The sequence below is a fragment of the Platichthys flesus genome, chromosome 18 (assembly GCF_949316205.1).
Source record: "Platichthys flesus chromosome 18, fPlaFle2.1, whole genome shotgun sequence".
Taxonomy (NCBI): domain Eukaryota; kingdom Metazoa; phylum Chordata; class Actinopteri; order Pleuronectiformes; family Pleuronectidae; genus Platichthys; species Platichthys flesus.
In genome coordinates, this window is record NC_084962.1 from 10906072 (window position 1) to 10926680 (window position 20609).

A 20609-nucleotide genomic window follows, 5' to 3' on the forward strand; every position below is an offset into this window, starting at 1 on the left:
CCAGGGCTCTGCTGCAGCCCGCAGCCACCACGGGGTGTCGGAGGAGAAAGGAATCTAAAGACAGCGAAAAGGGGACGAGGACAGAGACACATGCACCTGCGCGTCTTTGTCAGTGTGTTTGTGAGTGTGTGTGTGTGTGTGTTTGTGAGTGTGAAGTAGAATGACGCACACGGTAAGACACAGTTTGTTGTCATGCAGATCACTTGTTGTATCTTAAGTAGCTGCAGACTTTTCCAAACCTACTAGTTATTAGTAGGTACAAACTAATGTGGTTTTTTTGTGGTCTGAGGCCAGTGAACTCAGATCTGAGCAGACCTGAAGAACAGTGCTGCTGTTGCTGACATTATTAGAAGTTCGTGTTGCCAAATAGCGCTCACTCAGCATTAGAAGGTCAAGGTACAAAACACTGCAGATAATGTGTCAGTGTTTTTTTTTTGCTCTAGCATTTGTGTTTTAAAGATACAGTTCGTGCAATATTAGCTTGTATCTGATATGTTTTCCTTCAATTTCCTATTTTAAACGAAACTATACTTCCTCTCACTCAGAAACATCTATAGCCTATGGATAACTTTTTCTTTCCAATTCAAAAGTTGAACCTTTGGACACAAGATGTCTGCTCCTTCAGTGAAAATGTAAATTTCAATGAATTTGCTCCAGAGCATTCAGTTGTTCTACAGTTACACATCAGTTGATATTGATAATTATCAAAAAAATGTCATATTTTATTATTGATGTTAAAGACTGCTATTACTATTTGTGAAATAATGTTGCAATAATTATTTATATTGTTTTATGGCCGAGCCTTAAATCAATCTACGGAGAGAAACTCAAATCTCCAAGTGAAGCAATAATATGCAGAAAAGTAACTTCTCTAACGGTTCTTTAACTTCCATGTTTAATGATGATGTAGAACAGATCTATACTGAATATCACTTCAATGACTCTGTTAGAACACGGATTGTATTTATGCTAATAGTGATTATAACCAAATAATGGCTTGTTTTTCCTCAGAGTGTTTGAACCTGATAGTTCATCAGAAATTGAAATATTAGTCGTCTGTGTTGCTGGTTGTTAAATGGATCCACATCAACGTAACTTCTAAAAACATGTCTTTATTCTAATTGTGTTATTTATTCAGCAGAAAGAACCACCCAGAAGGAAATGTAGAGCAGGACGAGATATAATCAATGTATTAACAATAACATGTGAAAGTATCAAACCCATAACAAACATTAGTGAGGGAAGGATAGGTGAAAATAGAGAATCCAGGGAACTTCTATTAAAGGTGTCAAACATCAACTTTAACATCAGCACGCCTCCTCTCCGTTCAGTACACAGCTTCAGGCAGAGCAAGGATGGATCACGGGGAGGAGTTTGTGGATATCCTGGAGGAGAGGAGGCGCAGCTGGGACCTCGGCCATGCCCTCAGGACCTTCAAACCGCACCCCTACCAAGGAGGACCACCCTGCTCCACGGCTGAGCTCAACAAAGCCGTGCTGGAGTCCCAGTATCTCCGCTTCGTGGCCGAGGAGGTGAGACTGTGCGATTTAAAACAAAACATGAAGTTTCACTCTGTAGCTGCAGCATCATGGATGCTCCTCACTGACTCCCTCCCCAGATGGCCACGGATACGGGGTCGTCGGTGGTGGAGGTGAGGGAACAGGCTCGCAGGCTTTTGGAAGAAATGTCTCAAAACCTGCAGCTGAGCTCTATCCGGCTGATGGGCTACACCATCACCAAGGTGGCCAAGAGGCTCTTCCGCAGCATCTACGTCAACATGGAGGGCCTGAACAAGGTCAGGACCAATCACTGAACGGACAACTTTCCTCACAAACCGCCAATGACACGACAATTCAGCTTTGTTTTAAACTCCTCTGTCCTCACAGCTCCAAAAAGCCACCCAGGAGACGCCTGTCATCCTGATGCCCAATCACAAGAGCTACCTGGACTTCTTAGTCATCTCCTACATCCTGTTCACCTACGACATCCCTGTTCCTGTTATCGCTTCAGGAATTCGCAAGTATCTATTAGGATTGAATCAACAGAGCATTGTAGATCACATACGCTCATATCAAAACACCTCTGTTTAATTCTCTGTTCTCCCGTAAAGCTCTTGCAGGGATGAAGATGGTGGGAGAGATCCTGCGTCGCTCGGGGGCGTTTTTCATCCGCCGCGCCATCGGCTCTGACAAGCTGTACTGGGCAGTGCTGTCGGAATATGTCAAAACCATTGTCAGGGTAAGATGTGGCGGTCTTCTCCGTCAGCAGCACCGAACTGGTTCCTCTTTTAGAAAGTGTTCGTCAGCTGCTGTCAAGAGACGCCTCAAATGGTTTGATGTCCTCTCTGTAGACAGGATACGCTCCCCTGGAGTTTTACGTGGAAGGGATGAGGAGTCGCACATTGAAGTCGCTGACTCCGAAGTTAGGTGAGTGTCCAGCATGTGTGTCTCAGGGTAGTTTCTTTGTTGATTAGAATGTGCAGGCTAACGGTTAAATGTCTCAGTGACTTCACAAAAGAGAACACGTTAAAATTTGGCACAAGTGTTCACTCAAGGATTAACTGAACAAATGTGGGAGGTCAAAGGTCAAGGTCACGGTGGCCTCCAAAAACTACTGGCCTCTCAAATGTGACATCTCAGGTCTGCCTTTAGGGAATTTCTATATATTTTGACCAGTTGTCACTTGAACTCAAACGTTAATTGACTAGATGTCAGGGGTCAAAGGTCACATTGACCTCTTATAAGGTCCTCAACTGCAGGTTGTTTATTCTTGTTTGATCAGAAGTAACAGTTTCTCACACCCCGTGAAGATGAAAACAATATCATTTTCCTGCAGTAAACAACCGCTGCTTACATTGATGATTATTTGAAAACTTTAGAAATAAAATTGAAGTGGTGAAACGGCACTTTTCATCTTTTATTTTCTTTTCATATTTTTATTCCATTACCTTTGGCCCTCGGCTTGTGTTTGTTAGTAGGTCAACGAACTGTATATACCTTTATGCATCTTCCCACTGTGCGTTTGTGTGCAGGTATGATGCACATGGTGCTGGAGCCCTACTTTAAGAGTGAGGTGTTTGACATCACACTGGTTCCCATCAGCATCAGCTACGACAGGGTGCTGGAGGAGTCGCTGCTCGCCCACGAGTTGCTGGGTGTCCCCAAGCCCAAAGAAACCACCAAAGTGCGTCCGTGTTTCATGTAGATTTCCAACTATTGCCTTTGCAAACAATCGGACCACGTGACTCCTACTCAGAGAGGTCATTTGTAAATAAAGCTGTTTATTCTGGATCGTGACGCTCTCTCTCTTTCTCTCTCTCTCTCTCTCTCTGTCTCTCTCTCTCTCTCTCTCTCTCTCTCTCTCTCTCTCTCTGCAGAGTCTGCTGAAGTCCACCAAAGTGCTCCAGGAAGATTACGGCGCCATGCACGTGAACTTCGGCCAGCCGATATCAGTCAGACAGATGTGTGAGGGCAAGATCAACCGCTGCCAGTACAACCTCACACCCAGGTCTGACAAGTTCTTCCACATCTGCATGTGTACCACCCTCAGCATCCAGGGCGTAAACTGGAATTTTGGAAATTAGGAGGTTAAGAGTTCAAATTCCATTTTCACACTGTGAGAATTTTCAGTAAATCCACGTCAGAAAAGGTCCAAATAATATATTTTAAATAACTTAGAATGACTCAATATTACTGATCTTCTGGTAAAGCGGTGCTGAAATCATGGCTGAAAACCAAAGGACACAAAGCCTTTGCTGTGGGGGCCCCTAAACTTTGGATCTACCTTCCAACCTCAGGCAGCAGGTCCTCTGGTTGTGGATTTTGCTCAGAAAAATACACCAACTACAGATGCACATGATTATAAGTGTTACCTTCAAGTTACAATATGTGTTTTGACTGATTCATAAATGTTTTACATCCAGAACAAGATGAGAACCCAAATGTAGACGAAACACGGGACATATTGGACAACAAGTTTCAGTACATGGAAAGGAAGAGGTGTCCTAAAAACACCAATGTTTAATGTTTTATTAAGGGGAGCTTTTAAGGTTTATGGATTCTCTCATTTTCAAATGTTTGGTTGTGTTATGTTAATGCAGCAGCCATCAAACGATTGTTTCACTGGATGTGCATGTTTCCAAAAGAACAGAAAAAAAAAACATAATTCAACTCAAGGAGCAATCAGCACAAATCCAAAAACCAAACACAAGTAAAACAGGATAAAAGTCAGTAAATATAAAGAGTTCAACAACAACAGCCGAACTGAAAAAGCTGTCTTACTGCACCTATAGTCTGTTTGGCTGTTTGTCTCGCTCTTCCTCCTGCTCACTCCCTCCTCTTCTCCCTCTTTGTTTCTGTTCACAGGGATCTGCCTCAGACGCCCACTGAGGAGGCTCAGGCCTGTGTGAGCTGGCTGGCTCATCTCGTGGTGCGGGTCCAGGACGAGGGCTCTGTGATCAGCCCGTGGTCTCTGATGGCCTGCATGTTGCTCCAGGCTCCGATCACAGCGCTAACAGAGGAGGGTCTGCTATGGCATCAGCTCACTGGAAAGACCCTCTGGCTCAGGAAGCTGGTGCTGGACTGCGGAGCTCGTCTGAACTGGCCTGGTGGGTGAGATGTTATGGGTGAGACCCCTCCATTAGAAATCCAAATATCATAGAGTATAACATTTTATGTGTGTGTTTAAATAATTATTTAAAAAACTGAAATTTTCTGAACTGATGTGAGTTATTTAATTAATTAATAATTGAAATAATTGATACATATAAAGAAAATGTATATAGTGTTTTATTTGAGTTTAAGGAAGAGGACATTTTTGTGATTAAGCTGCTGATATGATTATTTATTATTTATTATTTATTTTAAAAGAGCCCTGAGAGTTAAGAAATATGTTTAATATACTTAAATGTATATCAGTGAATGAATTCAGTGCAAATGCAGCTGCATCAAGCCCGATCACATGAGTGGGATCAGTGCTCTGCTCACTCTGGGCCCTTTGTGAGGATTATTTTCTTGTCCCTTTAGTCACCAATAGGTGGCGTTCATATTGCATTTGGAGTGAGCCAGACAAGCTAGATGCAGAGGAAGGAGAGAGAGTGCAGCTTCTCACCTTGAGTCTCTGAACGCTCCCTCAGCCTGATGTAGATCAGACAGATTAGATGAATGGGAGTTGGCACAAGTGATCAGATTCACTTAGGAGATGTTCACTGGATTAATGCACTTACAGGAACTTATCCTTAGAGGACCCCGCCGCACCTTCTCACTTTACACGTCTTTAGCATGTGAAGATTCACACACACGTGTACATGTACATATACTATCCTGATTCCTGCCCACACCTTGTGTAACTCCCTCCTATAGAAGATGGATAATGTTGTGATCGCTCTCTGCAGCACAAACCCCTGACTCGGACGTGATGTCCTCCGCCGTGGCCCTCCATCGCTCCTTAGTTCATCAGAAAGCCGAGCTTGTCTACCTGGTTCAGGAGGAGGAGCCGGCGAGGAGGCATCCAATCAGCCCACAGGAGAGGGTGATGAGGACAGCGTCCGCGGTGCTGATGCTGGCCTCCTACAGGAATCAGTCGCTGCACGTTTTTGTGCGTCCGGCCCTGGTCGCCACGGCCTTACACATTACAGAGAGCACACAGAGGGGTGAGGATCAGACGTGACAGATCTGTGAAACTCTACATATACAATATGTTTTTCCTCACTCTCCATCTTGATCTTCCGTTCTGTTCACAGACGAGCTCTTCGCCTTCTACTGCTTCCTGCAGGAGCTCTTCTCCTACGAGTTCGTCTCCATCCCGGGCGAGTTGTCTCAGGTAACCGGCTCATCTGTCAGGGCTCAGCATCCTCTGAGCATCTCGGGACAGAGAGGATTATGGCCTTCTTAAATCATGTATGAAATCTTAGCTCACAGCTCCACCTCTGACCCGTTAGGCCCCGTTCAGCTGATAGAATCCCACGTTATCTAGTTAAACCAATTAACCAGTAATCTTTTTTTTACAGATGATGGCTTTTTTAGGTGAGTACGCTGATATTGAATTTGTTTGTCTGTCAATCAGGATTTTGAGGAGGCGTGTTCCCTCCTGAAGAAATGTGGAGCCGCCCACATCAACCAGCAGGAAGTGACGCCTTCAGAGGGGGGGATGGAGACGTTATTGTTCCTGCGGGCTCTCATTCAACCCTTCATAGATTCATACCAGGTTCCTTCACTTCTCCCATCACTGATATTTTTCACACATCATGATCACAGATCAAATTCTGGCTTTTTTATATTTGGAAGATTGTGTTGAAAAGACTTTTTAATTTCAGAATCACTGATTGAGATTATCCTTTGTAAGCTTTTAATTTTTTAATTTAGTTGAATGCAAAACATTTCCTTTTCTGGGATCTAGTTTTTTTTAGACAGTATATTACATAGTAAGAACTTTCAGGTCCGCAAAAATGAATGAATAACTGTAGATACATATATGATATAGGGTTTAAAGTAGAATTTAGAGCTTTAATTTAAGTGGAAAGTTACATTGGAATAGTTTCTTAATCTGCTCATTAGAAGGTCTAGTTTAAAGGCTCTACTCTCATTTTAAATGGACAATAGTTTTTTTGAGTCTTCAAAGCCAGTGCCTTTTAAAGCTGGTATTTGCAAAGTAAAGTTTAGCAATACATTAAATAATAATGTGCCTACAATTATCTTTGAGTTGCAGGCTTTAATGTCATCAGAGACTCTACCTCTGTCACTGACAAATGTTTTTTGTTTTTTTTGGGTCACGCCTTTTCTGGCTGACGGCACCACAATGTTTCTAATCTCGGTAGCTGAAATAAACAATTTAAATCCTTTCCTGTCATCTATTGAAAACTCTCTTAGACCCAAAGTTGACATTGTCAGTTGATGAGGTGTGTTTTTATATGCAGGTGATGCTCAGGTACCTCTGTGAAGAAGGCGTTCAGGTGCTCACAGAGAAACAGTTCCTACCTGCGGTTAGAAGCCTGGCTACAAGGCTCATCATCTCAGGTAAGTACAGAAAGCGTGAGAAACGACCTCTGACCTCTCCAGCCACCTCCAGCTGCTAAGCGCATCTGTTTGTTTCGCAGGTGAGCTGGACACCTATGAGGCCCTCTCATCGGACACCCAGAAAAACCTATTGCTGGCCCTGCGGCGGCTGGAAGTTGTGACAAAGTCCAGGGCGTGAGTAATGAGATCAGCCCCTGAGAGTCTGTTTGGTTTTAAGCTCATTTTCTGAGGTGGTTGAGAAGCTGTATTCACCTCTGATGGGCGGAGTTAAGCACGTTAACTTTCTGTATCCTGTTTTCTCATCACAGCTCCGAGGAGAACGAATTCAACGTGAACACAGCTGCCGTCAGAACAATTGCAGACGTGCTTTGTAAGTTGTGGGCGTTAAAGAAGATAAAGAAGCTATTTTGTGTCTGTTGAGGTTTTGCATTGGAGTATTTTGCTGTAGTTTACCTGGCAGCCTTTTCAAAAGACTTAACTTTGTTTACAACGCCACACAAACAGCAGCCTGAGGGATTTTTCTTCTCCTCTCTCACTGTAGCTGGGAAAATCCCTCCCCAGATGCTCCAGACGACACCTGACGCAAGACTTTAGTCTCCGTTTGGAACGGATCCATCTTCTGGAATCAGCCCCTAGTCCTGTTAACCCCTGCTTGACCCTTTTCACCCTTCCTGTCATCACATCTTTGTACCTCCTCCTCACCTTCGGTCTGTGCCTTTTCTGAAGCCATCACCAATACAACTGCTGAGACAAAATATATCTATTCAGGATACGTAGCTTGGCTGCTTTCTCTGGGTTCTCTGGGTTCTTGTTCTCAACCCTAACTTGTCTAAAAGAACAGGGCTAAGATAAAACGCCAAAAAGTGTTTTTCTGGGCCTCTAACTTTGCCATAATGAATGAATAACTTACTTGTGTTAATGTATTTGTAACATTCTGTCTTTGATTAATTATTGATTGACATGCTGACATAGTAGGTGCAGTTAGATAGTGATGCACCGATATATCGGCCGAACATCGGTAGCGGCCTTTATTCGCCTTGTTTCGGTAATAGACTTGACTTTCACCGTTATCATTGGCCGATGTTCATTGGTACTTGTGGTAAAACCGCTGGGCACGTGCCACGGCTGGGAGAGCAGTTTCCCCCCTCTCCACGCCGCCGGAGGCTCGTGTGGGTCCGCCTCAAGGTTTTTGGGGGACGAGGTCCTCGTCCGCGGTGCCTCACAGTGTCGCCGATGCGGAAGGCAGCCGTTAAAGGGGTTCGGCGGCGGCGAACCCCTGGGCCCTTCTCGCGGATCACCTCAGCTACGCTGGCGCCTAGCAGCTGACTTAGAACTGGTGCGGACCAGGGGAATCCGACTGTTTAATTAAAACAAAGCATCGCGAAGGGCCCACGTGGGTGTTGATGACGCGATGTGATTTCTGCCCAGTGCTCTGAATGTCAAAGCGAATTAACTATTGGCACTCAAAACAGGTCAATCTGAGGAGGGCTGTTTTAGACAGGGTAAAAACGTGCTGTTTTAAATGATCCTTGTGGTATTTTGACCAAAATATGTTACAGACATTTCATTAAGACCCCAAGGAACCATATCAACTGTGATGAAATGGGCATAATATGTCTCCGTTAAAGTTTAATTAAACCAAAGATTGTTTCATATATCTGATTGAATTTGTGCTCATTAAAGATAAGAGTGATAAAGGGCTGAAATAATTTAAAATAGTGCTTTTTAAATAATGAATTAATTATTATCCTGGCTAAAAAGGGTGAATGAATAACAAGAAAAAACAAAATAAACAAACATCGGTATCGGCTATCGGCCTAGAATTTCCATAGCGGTGCATCCCTAGTAACAACGCAACTATGTACCAATGTCCATGTAGCGATCAAGGTCTAATTAAAATAAAGATGTCAAATCACTTTGTTTGAGAAGTTTATTTGAACTTCGTTACATCTCAATAAATGTGTGAAACAGTTTTAACAAATGCACAAAGGTTTCTTCCATCTTTTCCGAACCAGAACATAATTTCTTCCCTGACTCTGTTGGAGCCATTCCCTCAGGTCAGAGGTCAACGTCCTGTCACATCTCTGCATCCCTGCACCTGTGACCCCTCAGTAGTTTGGAACAAAGGCCTCATTATGTGCCATTTTAGTGGTGAATTGCTTTACAAAGATTATCTATCCACAGGTGGCACGTCAACTTGATGCGTAAAGTGCTGACCGGGTCTTGGCAGAACAACAAGATGTATTCCACTACTCGAGAGTTGAGCCAGGACGTAGAAGCCTCCCTGCATCATGTGGAAATTTAAAAACATTTGTGGTGTTTTGAGGTGAATTAATTCGTTTTTTTTAGGCATGCACATGATCAATAAAAAAACATTAAGATTAATTTGTTTTCCAAGTTCAATTACTGAAAGAGTCTTTGCTCAGTTGTAGACAAGAGGAGCCGCCATCTTGGTTCAGATGGGATTTACCTGTACTGCTCAGCTCGAGCCATCGGCATGGCTGACATGACCAGAGGTTACCTGCACTGGGTCAATGAGAGAGGAACCATGCTTCCTGTCTGCCCCGTCCTTCTGAGCCCCAGCAGCCTGTTCTCAGCTCTGCACAGGTCTCATATCCACACGTGCACATATTTCTTTAAATGCACCTTTTAATGCTCTCTGTGACATACGGGCTGTTTGTGTTGGTTGTTGTTACATTCTCGGTGTGTGTGTGTGTGTGTGTTTGACAGGGAGGTTATCGAGAAGAAACGAGAGAAGTTCAAGATTGAGTGTCTGCTTGGACACCTACAGCCACTTCACGTTCTAGAGGAATCAGCTCTCCGGGGTGGATCATCAGGGAAAGACGACTCCGCAGAGTCCCGGCTCCAGCAGCTGACCGCCTGAGGCCTGCTGAGACACTTCTTAGCGGGCGGTCCACATGCACTACATCACTGATCTGATTGCCAGTGCTGCGAGTACACCTGTAGATTCGGAGAGTTGGTGTATACCGCTTTATTTTGCTGATATTATTCTTTCTATGAAAGAGCTAAAAGGTGTTTTATTTTTTGCCTGAACTGTGAACAGGATCAATCATTTGCTCAATCCCTCTATCGACAGGTTCACTGTTAAATCTGTTATTCAAACTCAATAAAAATGCTTTGGAACAACAACAAGTGTCGGTTAATTCATTTACCTTTTTATAACATTGATGGTTTATCCACTTTCATAAATAAACACGGAACTAGACTGAAGAGAAATAACCTGTTTCTCAAATGTATTCATGTGGGATGCAGGCTGATCGGATCAGGCCTCATTTTACCAGCCTCGGTTTCTTCCTCAACAATTCATTCTCATGAATCTTTAGCTTAATTCATGAATTTATTAAAAATGAATTAGGTTAATAGTTTGGTAGATACACTGCTGTTATTATTATCTTATTACCAACTTGAAAATAATTAATATTTCATTTCAGCCACTGTGGTTATCAGAATCTGACTTACGTCAAAGCAGTTTAATTACAAACATTAGTTGGTTGTGTATAGTACGTGAATGTTCATTATTATTATTATTATTTTTAATATTAAGGTTAAAAGTATTATTATTATGTCAGGACTATTATTATTAATATGATTGTAAATGTATGTTTTGGTAGTTTTTGTCGTTAGAAATAATGCATTTATATTTCAACTTTATATGTAATGTGGGGGTTATTAGAGGTCATGGGGGCTGAACATTTACAATATGCAGGAGGAGGAGTTTTTAAATCCCAGAGACATCATTGGCCTGTGCCCCAGGGCTCTGCTGCAGCCACTACTCTGTGCGGAGGAGGAAGGAATCTTAAGAGAGCGAAACTGAAAGGGACGAGGACAGAATCACATGACCCGGCGCGTCTTTGTCAGTGTGTTTGTGTTTGTGTTCGTTAGTGTGAAGGAGAATGACACACACGGTAAGACACAGTTTGTTGTCCTGAAGATCACTTGTTGAATCTTAAGTAGCTGCAGACTTTTCAAAACCTACTAGTGACTGTTACTTCCTCTCACGCATACAAATCTAAGCCCTATGGCTAAGCTTGTTCTTTCAATTTCAAAAGAGGAACCTTTGAACACAAGATGTGTGAAAGTGTAAATTTCAATGAATTTGTTCTGGAGGATTCAGTTGTTCTACAGTTACACATCAGTTGATATTGATAATTATGAAGATACATGTCGTATTTTATTATTGATGTTAAAGACTGCTATTGCTATTTATCAAAATTATGTTGCAATAATTATTATTGATATTGGTTTATGGCCGAGCCCTAAATCATTCTACGGAGAGACACCTAAATCTCAGAGTGAAGCAATAATATGCAGAAAAGTAACTTTTCTCACGGTTCTATAACTTCCATGTTTAATGATGATGTAGAACAGTTCTATACTGAATGTCACTTCAATGACTCTGTTAGAACACGGATTTTATTCATACTAATATTGATTTATAACCAAATAATGGCTTATTTTTTCTTGTGTTTGAACCTGATACTTAAAGGACTCATCATATTTTACTACAAGTTGATATGGTTCCTTGGGGTCTTATTGAAATGTTTGTAACATACTTTTGTCAAAATATCACAAGGATCATTTAAAACAGCACCTTTTACCCTGTCTAAAACAGTCCTCCTCGGATTGACCTGTTTTGAGTGCTCCACCCCCCCTTCTCACCCCCCTCTCCCCCTCTCCCCCTCACCCCTCCTCCCTCCTTCACAAGATACAAGTGCCAAGATTTTTAGCTATTCATTACCTCTGTAGAAATATGGCTATTCGAGACGAAGATACAATCTTGCATTCATATTGTTTTGAACCAGAGTCAGGTGGGCCAGAGCCTGCCTGGCGCAGCAGCAGGATCCTTCCACACTGTTGAGTCAACGTTTAGAGGGGTCCCGGGGTCTCCGCCTCGACGATCGGCATGTTTATGCGGCCACTGATGTCTGAGGGGTAACAGCAGTGAGCTAACGCTAGCTTGCAGCAACTTAGATCAAGATCTACGCGAGGGCAGCTCACTGGGAGCATTGGAGACTTCCCTGCGGTGTAGCCGACACTCAACGAAGAAGATAGAAGGGGTCTCTAAGGTCGTTTTCGACAAAACACAAAACTCCGCCTAGTGTCCTGGCAGGGAATTGCTTTGTAACACACGCAGCCCTTGGGGAACCATAAACCAAAACGAGTCCGTCGATGCAACTGCGTGGCCAGCATAAACATGCCGATCCTCGAGGCGGAGACCCCCGGGACACTAAACGCTTTCCGCAGGATCCGAGCTTCATCCTAATGCACAGTGTCGGCAGTGTCAGCCTGGGGTCGGCCTTGGACCACCCCCAACCATCATTTCACCGGCTCCGGGGAGAAGCGGCCTGGCTCCCCGGCTAGCGTTAGCTCGCGAGCTAACGCACTCAACCCTCTCCCCGGGGAGACAGAGCCGACGGAGCCGTGCCGGTGAGATGATGGTGAGGGGGGTTCCAAGGCCACGTAGCGAGACCATGAAGTATTTTCCAGTCGTAATCCCATTCGACGCCATCTAGCTTATCGTTTCTGACATAGAGAAACCACAACAAATTGTTGTTTTTTTCCAGAGTTTTTGGGACGGTAGACATGCCAGATACCCAAATTAATGTGTAGAAGCACTACAAAAGTGGAATTTTCATACTATGTCCCCTTTAAAAAGAAATTAAAAGTCTGTGTTGCTGGTTTTTATTCGGATCCACATCAACATAACCTTTAAAAACTTTATTCGAATTGTGTTCTTTATTCAGGACAAAGAACCACAAATAATGAAATGTATAGAAGGATGAAGATAATCAGGATAACTAACCAGTAACAGCGGGGGAAGCAGAGAGGAAAATAGAGAATCCAGGGAACAACTTTAACATCACCACGTCTCCTCTCTGTTCACTATAAGGCTTCAGGCAGAGCAGGGATGGATCACGGGGAGGAGTTTGTGGATATCCTGGAGGAGAGGAGGCGCAGCTGCGACCTCGGCCATGCCCTCAGGACCTTCAATCCGCACCCCTACCAAGGAGGGCCGCCCTGCTCCACGGCTGAGCTCAACAAAGCCGTGCTGGAGTCCCAGTATCTCCGCTTCGTGGCCGAGGAGGTGAGACTGTGCGATTTAAAACAAAACATGAAGATTCACTCTGCAGCTGAAAATTCATGGAGTCTCCTCCCTGACTCCCTCCCCAGATAGCCATGGAGACGGGGTCGTCGGTGGTGGAGGTGAGGGAACAGGCTCGCAAGCTTCTGGAGGAAATGTCTCAAAACCTGCAGCTGAGCTCTATCCGGCTGATGAGCTACACCATCACCAAGGTGGCCAAGAGGCTCTTCAGCAGCATCTACGTCAACATGGAGGGCCTGAACAAGGTCAGGACCAATCATTGAACGGACAACTTTCCTCACGAACCGCCGATGAGACGACACTTAAGCTGTGTTTTAAACTCCTCTGTCCTCACAGCTCCAAAAAGCCACCCAGGAGACGCCTGTCATCCTGATGCCCAATCACAAGAGCTACCTGGACTTCTTAGTCATCTCCTACATCCTGTTCACCTACGACATCCCTGTTCCTGTTATCGCTTCAGGAATTCGCAAGTATCTATTAGGATTGAATCAACAGAGCATTGTAGATCACATACGCTCATATCACAACACCTCTGTTTAATTCTCTGTTCCCCCCCTAAAGGTCTTGCAGGGATGAAGATGGTGGGAGAGATCCTGCGTCGCTCTGGGGCGTTTTTCATCCGCCGCGCCATTGGCTCTGACAAGCTGTACTGGGCAGTGCTGTCGGAATATGTCAAAACCATTGTCAGGGTAAGAAGTGGCATTCTTCTCCGTCAGCAGCACCGAACTGGTTCCTCTTTTAGAAAGTGTTCGTCAGCTGCTGTCAAAAGACACCTCCAACGGTTTGATGTCCTCTCTGTAGTCAGGATACGCTCCCATGAAGTTTTACGTGGAAGGGTGGAGGAGTCGCACATTGAAGTCGCTGACTCCGAAGTTAGGTGAGTGTCCCACATGTTTACTCGGTGTGTGTCTCAGGGTAGTTTCTTTGTTGGTTTGAGTTTGCAGGTCAACGGTTAAATGTCACTGTGACTTCACAAAGAGGACAAATTCAAATTTGGCACAAATGTTAACTCACGGATTAACTGAGCAAATGTGGGAGGGCAAAGGTCAAGGTCACAGTGGCCTCACAATACTTCTGGCCTATTAAATGTGACATCTCAGGTCTGCCTTTAAGGAATTTCTATATATTTTGACCAGTTGTCACTTGAGCTAAAAAATGCATTGATTAGGTGTCAGGGGTCAAAGGTCAAGATGACCTCTTATAATGTCCTCAACTGCAGGTTGTTCATTATAGTTTGATCAGAAGTTACAGTTTCTCACACCCCGTGAAGCTGAAACAATATAATTATTCTGCAGTAAACAACCGCTGCTTCCATTGATGATTATTTGAAAACTTTAAAAATTAAATTTAAGTGGTGAAACGGCACTTTTCATCTTTTATTTTCTTTTCATATTTTTATTCCATTACCTTTGGCCCTGAGCTTGTATTTGTTAGTAGGTCCACGTACTGTATATACCTTTATGCATCTTCCCACTGTGTGTTTGTGTGCAGGTATGATGCACATGGTGCTGGAGCCCTACTTTAAGAGTGAGGTGTTTGACATCACACTGGTTCCCATCAGCATCAGCTACGACAGGGTGCTGGAGGAGTCGCTGCATGCCCACGAGTTGCTGGGTGTCCCCAAGCCCAAAGAAACCACCACAGTGCGTCCGTGTTTCATGTAGATTTCCATCTATTGCCTTTGCAAACAATCGGACCACGTGACTCCTACTCAGAGGGGTCATGTGTAAATAAAGCTGATTATTCTGGATCGTGACGCTCTCTCTCTTTCTCTCTCTCTCTCTCTCTCTCTCTCTCTCTCTCTCTCTCTCTCTCTCTCTCTCTCTCTCTCTCTCTCTTTCTCTCTCTGCAGAGTCTGCTGAAGTCCACCAAAGTGCTCCAGGAAGATTACGGCGCCATGCACGTGAACTTCGGCCAGCCGATATCAGTCAGACAGATGTGTGAGGGCAAGATCAACCGCTGCCAGTACAACCTCACACCCAGGTCTGACAAGTTCTTCCACATCTGCATGTGTACCACCCTCAGCATCCAGGGCGTAAGCTGGGATTTTAGAAATGAGGAGGTTAAGAGTTCAAATTCTATTTTCACACTGTGAGAATTTTCAGTAAATCCCCGTCAGAAAAGATCAAAATATTATATTCGAAATAGCTTTTAAACTATTAAAGAAAGTTACAGATTGAGTTTAACCTTCAAGTGACAATACGTATTTTGACTGATTCATATTGACTCAAATGTTTTAACATCCAGAGCAAGATGAGAACCCAAATGTAGACGAAACACGGGAGACATTTAAAAAACAGGCTCAGACGACAAGTTTCAGTACATGGAAAGGGAGAGGTGTCCTAAAAACACCACTACAAGCAGAAGTCATGGTGAAAAAATCAAACGTCTTTTATCAGAACTCCTTGGAAGATTCCTGGTGACAGAAACATCACTGGCAAATAATTTATTAGTAACAGGAGCTTTTAAGGTTTATGGATTCTCTCATTTTCAAATGTTTTGTTGTGTTATGTTAATGTAGCAGCCATCAAAAGATTGTTTCACTGGATGTGTAGTTTCAATAAGCACAGAAAAAAAACACAACTTAACTCAAGGAGCAAACAACACAAATCCAAAAACCAAACACAAGTAAAACAGGATAAAAGTCAATAAATATAAAGAGTTCAACAACAAGAGTTCTCCCTCTTTGTTTCTGTTCACAGGGATCTGCCTCAGAAGCCCACTGAGGAGGCTCAGGCCTGTGTGAGCTGGCTGGCTCATCTCATGGTGCGGGTCCAGGACGAGGGCTCTGTGATCAGCCCGTGGTCTCTGATGGCCTGCATGTTGCTCCAGGCTCCGATCACAGCGCTAACGGTGGAGGGCCTGCTGTGGCATCAGCTCACTGGAAAGACCCTCTGGCTCAGGAAGCTGGTGCTGGACTGCGGAGCTCGTCTGAACTGGCCTGGTGGGTGAGATTTAACATGAAGCTGCTTTCAGACGTGCACTGAGGTACGAAGGCGATTTCTGTGAGAATGCATATATGTCTGTGTCTGAGTCGGTTGCTCTGGAAAAGGAAAGAAGACTCAAGAGTTATTGGTGATCGGGGTCGATGTGCTGTGGAATGTAGATGTCATGTTCTGCCCCCTGCATGTTCCAGCCAGATGCGAGTCAGTGACATTTTCCAGGCTGTGATACCCCTCCATTCCAAATCCCAAAATTATGTAGTATAAATAGTATAAATGTTGTGCTTGATTTTCTCCAATTTCAAGGGTTAAAACCCTGAAGTTTGTTTTGTTGCAGTGATCTGAACTTATGTGGGTTAATTAAATACTTAATTGAAATTGAAAAAAAGTTGTCATTTTTGTGAAAAAAAGGTGCTGATATGATTATTTGTTATTAATTGTTTATTATTTATTATTTATTTCAAAGGAGCCCTAAGGGTTAAGAAATATGTTAAATAAACAATTTATATCTGCAAATGCAGCTGCATCAAGCTCGATCACATGAGTGGGATCAGTGCTCTGCTCACTCTGGGCCCTTTGTGAGGATTACTTTCTTGTCCCATTAGTCACCAATAGGTGGCGTTCATATTGCATTTGGAGCGAGCCAGACAAGCTAGATGCAGAGAAAGGAGAGAGAGTGCAGCATCTCACCTGGCGTCTCTGAACGCTCCCTCAGCCTGATGTAGATCAGACAGATTAGATGAATGGGAGTTGGCACAAGTGATCAGATTCACTTAGGAGATGTTCACTGGATTAATGCACTTACAGGAACTTATACTTAGAGGACCCCGCCGCACCTTCTCACTTTACACGTCTTTAGCATGTGAAGATTCACACACACGTGTACATGTACATATACTATCCTGATTCCTGCCCACAGCTTGTGTAACTCCCTCCTATAGAAGATGGATAATGTTGTGATCGCTCTCTGCAGCACAAACCCCTGACTCGGACGTGATGTCCTCCGCCGTGGCCCTCCATCGCTCCTTAGTTCATCAGAAAGCCGGGCGTGTCTACCTGGTTCAGGAGGAGGAGCCGGCGAGGAGGCATCCAATCAGCCCACAGGAGAGGGTGATGAGGACGGCGTCCGCGGTGCTGATGCTGGCCTCCTACAGGAATCAGTCGCTGCACGTTTTTGTGCGTCCGGCCCTGGTCGCCACGGCCTTACACATCACAGAGAGCACACAGAGGGGTGAGGATCAGACGTGACAGATCTGTGAAACTCTACATATACAATATGTTTTTCCTCACTCTCCATCTTGATCTTCCGTTCTGTTCACAGACGAGCTCTTCGCCTTCTACTGCTTCCTGCAGGAGCTCTTCTCCTACGAGTTCGTCTCCATCCCGGGCGAGTTGTCTCAGGTAACCGGCTCATCTGTCAGGGCTCAGCATCCTCTGAGCATCTCGGGACAGAGAGGATTATGGCCTTCTTAAATCATGTATGAAATCTTAGCTCACAGCTCCACCTCTGACCAGTTAGGCCCCGTTCAGCTGATAGAATCCCACGTTATCTAGTTAAACCAATTAACCAGTAATCTTTTTTTTACGGATGATGGCTTTTTTAGGTGAGTATGCTGATGTTGTGTTACTGTGTGTTTGTCTGTCAATCAGGATTTTGAGGAGGCGTGTTCCCTCCTGAAGAAATGTGGAGCCGCCCACATCAACCAGCAGGAAGTGACACCTTCAGAGGGGGGGATGGAGACGTTATCGTTCCTGTGGGCTCTCATTCAACCCTTCATAGACTCATACCAGGTCCTTTCACTTCTCCCATCGCTGATATTTTTCACACATCATGATCACAGATCAAATTCTGGCTTTTTTATATTTGGAAGATTGTGTTGAAAAGACCGTTTTTAAATTGAGAGTGCAGATTATCCTTAATTTAAACTCTTTAATTTATTTGAATGCCGAACATTTCCTTCTCGTGGATCGTGTATTTAGTTTAGACAGTTTATTACAAAGTAAGAAATTTAAGGTCCGCAAAAATGAATGAATAACTGTAGATAAATATATGATATAGGGTTTAAAGCAGAATTTAGAGCTTTAATTTAACAGAAAGTTACATTGGAATAGTTTCTTAATCTGGTCATTAGTAGGTCTAGTTTACAGGCTCTACTCTCATTTTAAATGGACAATATTTGAGTTTTCAAATCTAGTACATTTTAAAGCTGGTATTTGCAAAGTAAAGTTTAGCAAAAGCTAAATTGGTAGCTGAAATAAACAATTTAAATCCTTTCCTGTAAACTTTTGAAAAGGCTACTTTAGACCCACAGTTGACATTGTCAGTTTATGATCCTCTGCTTGATGAGGTGTGTTCTTACGTGCAGGTGATGCTCAGGTACCTCTGTGAAGAAGGCGTTCAGGTGCTCACAGAGAAACAGTTCCTACCTGCGGTTAGAAGCCTGGCTACAAGGCTCATCATCTCAGGTAAGTACAGAAAGCGTGAGAAACAACCTCTGACCTCTCCAGCCACCTCCAGCTGTTAAGAGTGTCTGTTTGTTTCGCAGGTGAGCTAGACACCTATGAGGCCCTCTCATCGGACACCCAGAAAAACCTATTGCTGGCCCTGCGGCGGCTGGAGGCTGTGACAAAGTCCAGGGCGTGAGTAATGAGATCAGCCCCTGAGAGTCTGTTTGGTTTAAGCTCATTTTCTGAGGTGGTTGAGAAGCTGTATTCACCTCTGATGGGCGGAGTTAAGCACGTTAACTTTCTGTATCCTGTTTTCTGAACACAGCTCAGAGGAGAACGAATTCAACGTGAACACAGCTGCCGTCATAACAATTGCAGACGTGCTTTGTAAGTTGTGGGATTTAAAAGAAGATAAAGAAGCTGTTTTGTGTCTGTTGAGTTTTTTTGAATTTCAGTATTTTGCTGTAGTTTTCGTGGCAGAAAGGCTTAACTTTGTTTACCACACCACACAAACAGCAGCCTGAGGGATTTTCTTCTCCTCTCTCACTGTAGCTGGGAAAATCCCTCCCCAGATGCTCCAGACGACACCTGACGCAAGACTTTAGTCTCCGTTTGGAACGGATCCATCTTCTGGAATCAGCCCCTAGTCCTGTTAACCTCCTCCTCACCTTCGGTCTGTGCCTTTTCTGCAGCCATCACCAATACAACTGCTGAGACAAAATATATCTATTCAGGATACGTAGCTTTGCTGCTTTCCAATCAGTCTGTGGGTTCTCGTTCTCAACCCTAACTTGTCTAAAAGAACAGGGCTAAGATAAAACACAAAAAAGTGACATTATTGCTGATTTTTTTTATGGCTATCAGAGAGATAAACATTTTTAGAGAGACACAAATGTTTGTCTTGGCCTCTAACTTTGACGTACTGAATGACTAACTTACTTGTCTTAATATATTTGTAGCATTCTGTCTTTGATTAATTATTTATTGACATGCTGACATAGTAGGTGCAGGTAGATAGTACCAACTCAACTATGTACAAACGTCCATGTAGCGATCAAGGTCTAATTACAATAACGATGTCAAATCAATTAGTTTGAGATGTTTATTTTAACTTCGTTACATTTGAATAAATGTGTAAAACAGTTGTAACAAATTGCACCAAGGATTCTTCCATTTTTCCCACACTAGAACATAATTTCCTCTCTGACTCTGTTGGAGCCATTCCCTCAGGTCAGAGATCAACCTCCTGTCACATCTCTGCATCCCTGCACATGTGACCCCTCAGTAGTTTGGAGAAAAGGCCTCATTATGTGCCATTTTAGTGGTGAATTGCTGGTCAAAGATTATCTATACACAGGTGGTACGTCGACCTTGATGCGTAAAGCGCTGACCGGGTCTTGGCAGAACACCGAGATGTATTCCAGCACTCGAGAGTTGAGCTTCTTCTCGCACTCCTTGGCTCGGACCCGCTCCTTGTCCCATCTGTCCTTCTCGCCGTTCATCTGGGAGAACAGGTTGATCTGGATGGTGCGCAGCGTCGCCGCCAGGACGTAGAAGCCTCCCTGCATCATGTGGCAGAACGCAGCGCCCAGGCTGAGCGCCGCGCCCATCAGGTTGGGCACCGTCTCGCACACCACGCACAGGCCCTCCAGCATGTGCAGCGTGCCTTTCTTGGCCGGGGGCTGGACATGGGGGAGGTAGTCGGTGGGGCTGGGGGTGTACTGGAAATGGTTGACCAGGTACCGCGCGAAGTCGGCGAAGTGGGAGGCGGCGCGGCGCAGCGGCAGCAGGGCCAGGTACAGGTGACAAGCGGCTTTGGTCAGCGCGTGGAAGAGCAGCCGCAGCTCAAGCACGGCGTTTCCTGGGGATAAGAGGGTAACAGGGTCACCCGCAGTCTAATTTAACACCGTGGCTAATGTCAACAACCATTACTAACAGCGTCTGCCACTGGATTAAAGTCTATTCACCAGCCATGTGGGCGGCAGCTATCACCTGTTTTACGCACAAGGGAAAAATCCTCTCGTCAAATAACCAAAATCACACAAGTTTCATTTCGCAATGCAGCGTAAAATCCATTTGTTT

General features: G+C 44.2%; 2 protein-coding genes across 2 annotated transcripts; both read left to right on the forward strand.

Moving 5' to 3' along the window:
* The first annotated feature begins 8 nt into the window (after positions 1 to 8).
* Positions 9 to 8929, forward strand: LOC133973795 (dihydroxyacetone phosphate acyltransferase-like). Its single transcript, XM_062411846.1, has 16 exons — positions 9 to 172; positions 1332 to 1532; positions 1619 to 1795; positions 1887 to 2016; positions 2111 to 2238; positions 2351 to 2426; positions 3032 to 3183; positions 3377 to 3507; positions 4365 to 4606; positions 5393 to 5650; positions 5741 to 5820; positions 6064 to 6204; positions 6914 to 7013; positions 7094 to 7187; positions 7322 to 7383; positions 7555 to 8929. The coding sequence occupies exons 1-16, from the start codon at positions 161 to 163 to the stop codon at positions 7605 to 7607; spliced, it is 2037 nt and encodes a 678-aa protein (XP_062267830.1). The 5' UTR covers positions 9 to 160; the 3' UTR covers positions 7608 to 8929.
* Positions 8930 to 10826: 1897 nt separating this feature from the next.
* Positions 10827 to 19620, forward strand: LOC133973796 (dihydroxyacetone phosphate acyltransferase-like). The gene is made up of 16 exons (XM_062411847.1): positions 10827 to 10939; positions 12925 to 13119; positions 13206 to 13382; positions 13474 to 13603; positions 13699 to 13826; positions 13939 to 14014; positions 14629 to 14780; positions 14990 to 15120; positions 15840 to 16081; positions 17053 to 17310; positions 17401 to 17480; positions 17730 to 17870; positions 18446 to 18545; positions 18626 to 18719; positions 18853 to 18914; positions 19080 to 19620. The coding sequence occupies exons 1-16, from the start codon at positions 10928 to 10930 to the stop codon at positions 19130 to 19132; spliced, it is 2031 nt and encodes a 676-aa protein (XP_062267831.1). The 5' UTR covers positions 10827 to 10927; the 3' UTR covers positions 19133 to 19620.
* The last annotated feature ends 989 nt before the right edge of the window (positions 19621 to 20609 follow it).

What these genes read in the sequence shown, in the direction of transcription:
- LOC133973796 (XM_062411847.1), top strand. An exon ending in TCCGCTTCGTGGCCGAGGAG is followed by an intron (nt 13,120 to 13,205) that starts GTGAGACTGTGC and finishes CTCCCTCCCCAG; the next exon opens with ATAGCCATGGAGACGGGGTC. An exon ending in AGCCCAAAGAAACCACCACA is followed by an intron (nt 14,781 to 14,989) that starts GTGCGTCCGTGT and finishes CTCTCTCTGCAG; the next exon opens with AGTCTGCTGAAGTCCACCAA.
- LOC133973795 (XM_062411846.1), top strand. An exon ending in TGTTATCGCTTCAGGAATTC is followed by an intron (nt 2,017 to 2,110) that starts GCAAGTATCTAT and finishes TCTCCCGTAAAG; the next exon opens with CTCTTGCAGGGATGAAGATG. An exon ending in TACAGAGAGCACACAGAGGG is followed by an intron (nt 5,651 to 5,740) that starts GTGAGGATCAGA and finishes TTCTGTTCACAG; the next exon opens with ACGAGCTCTTCGCCTTCTAC.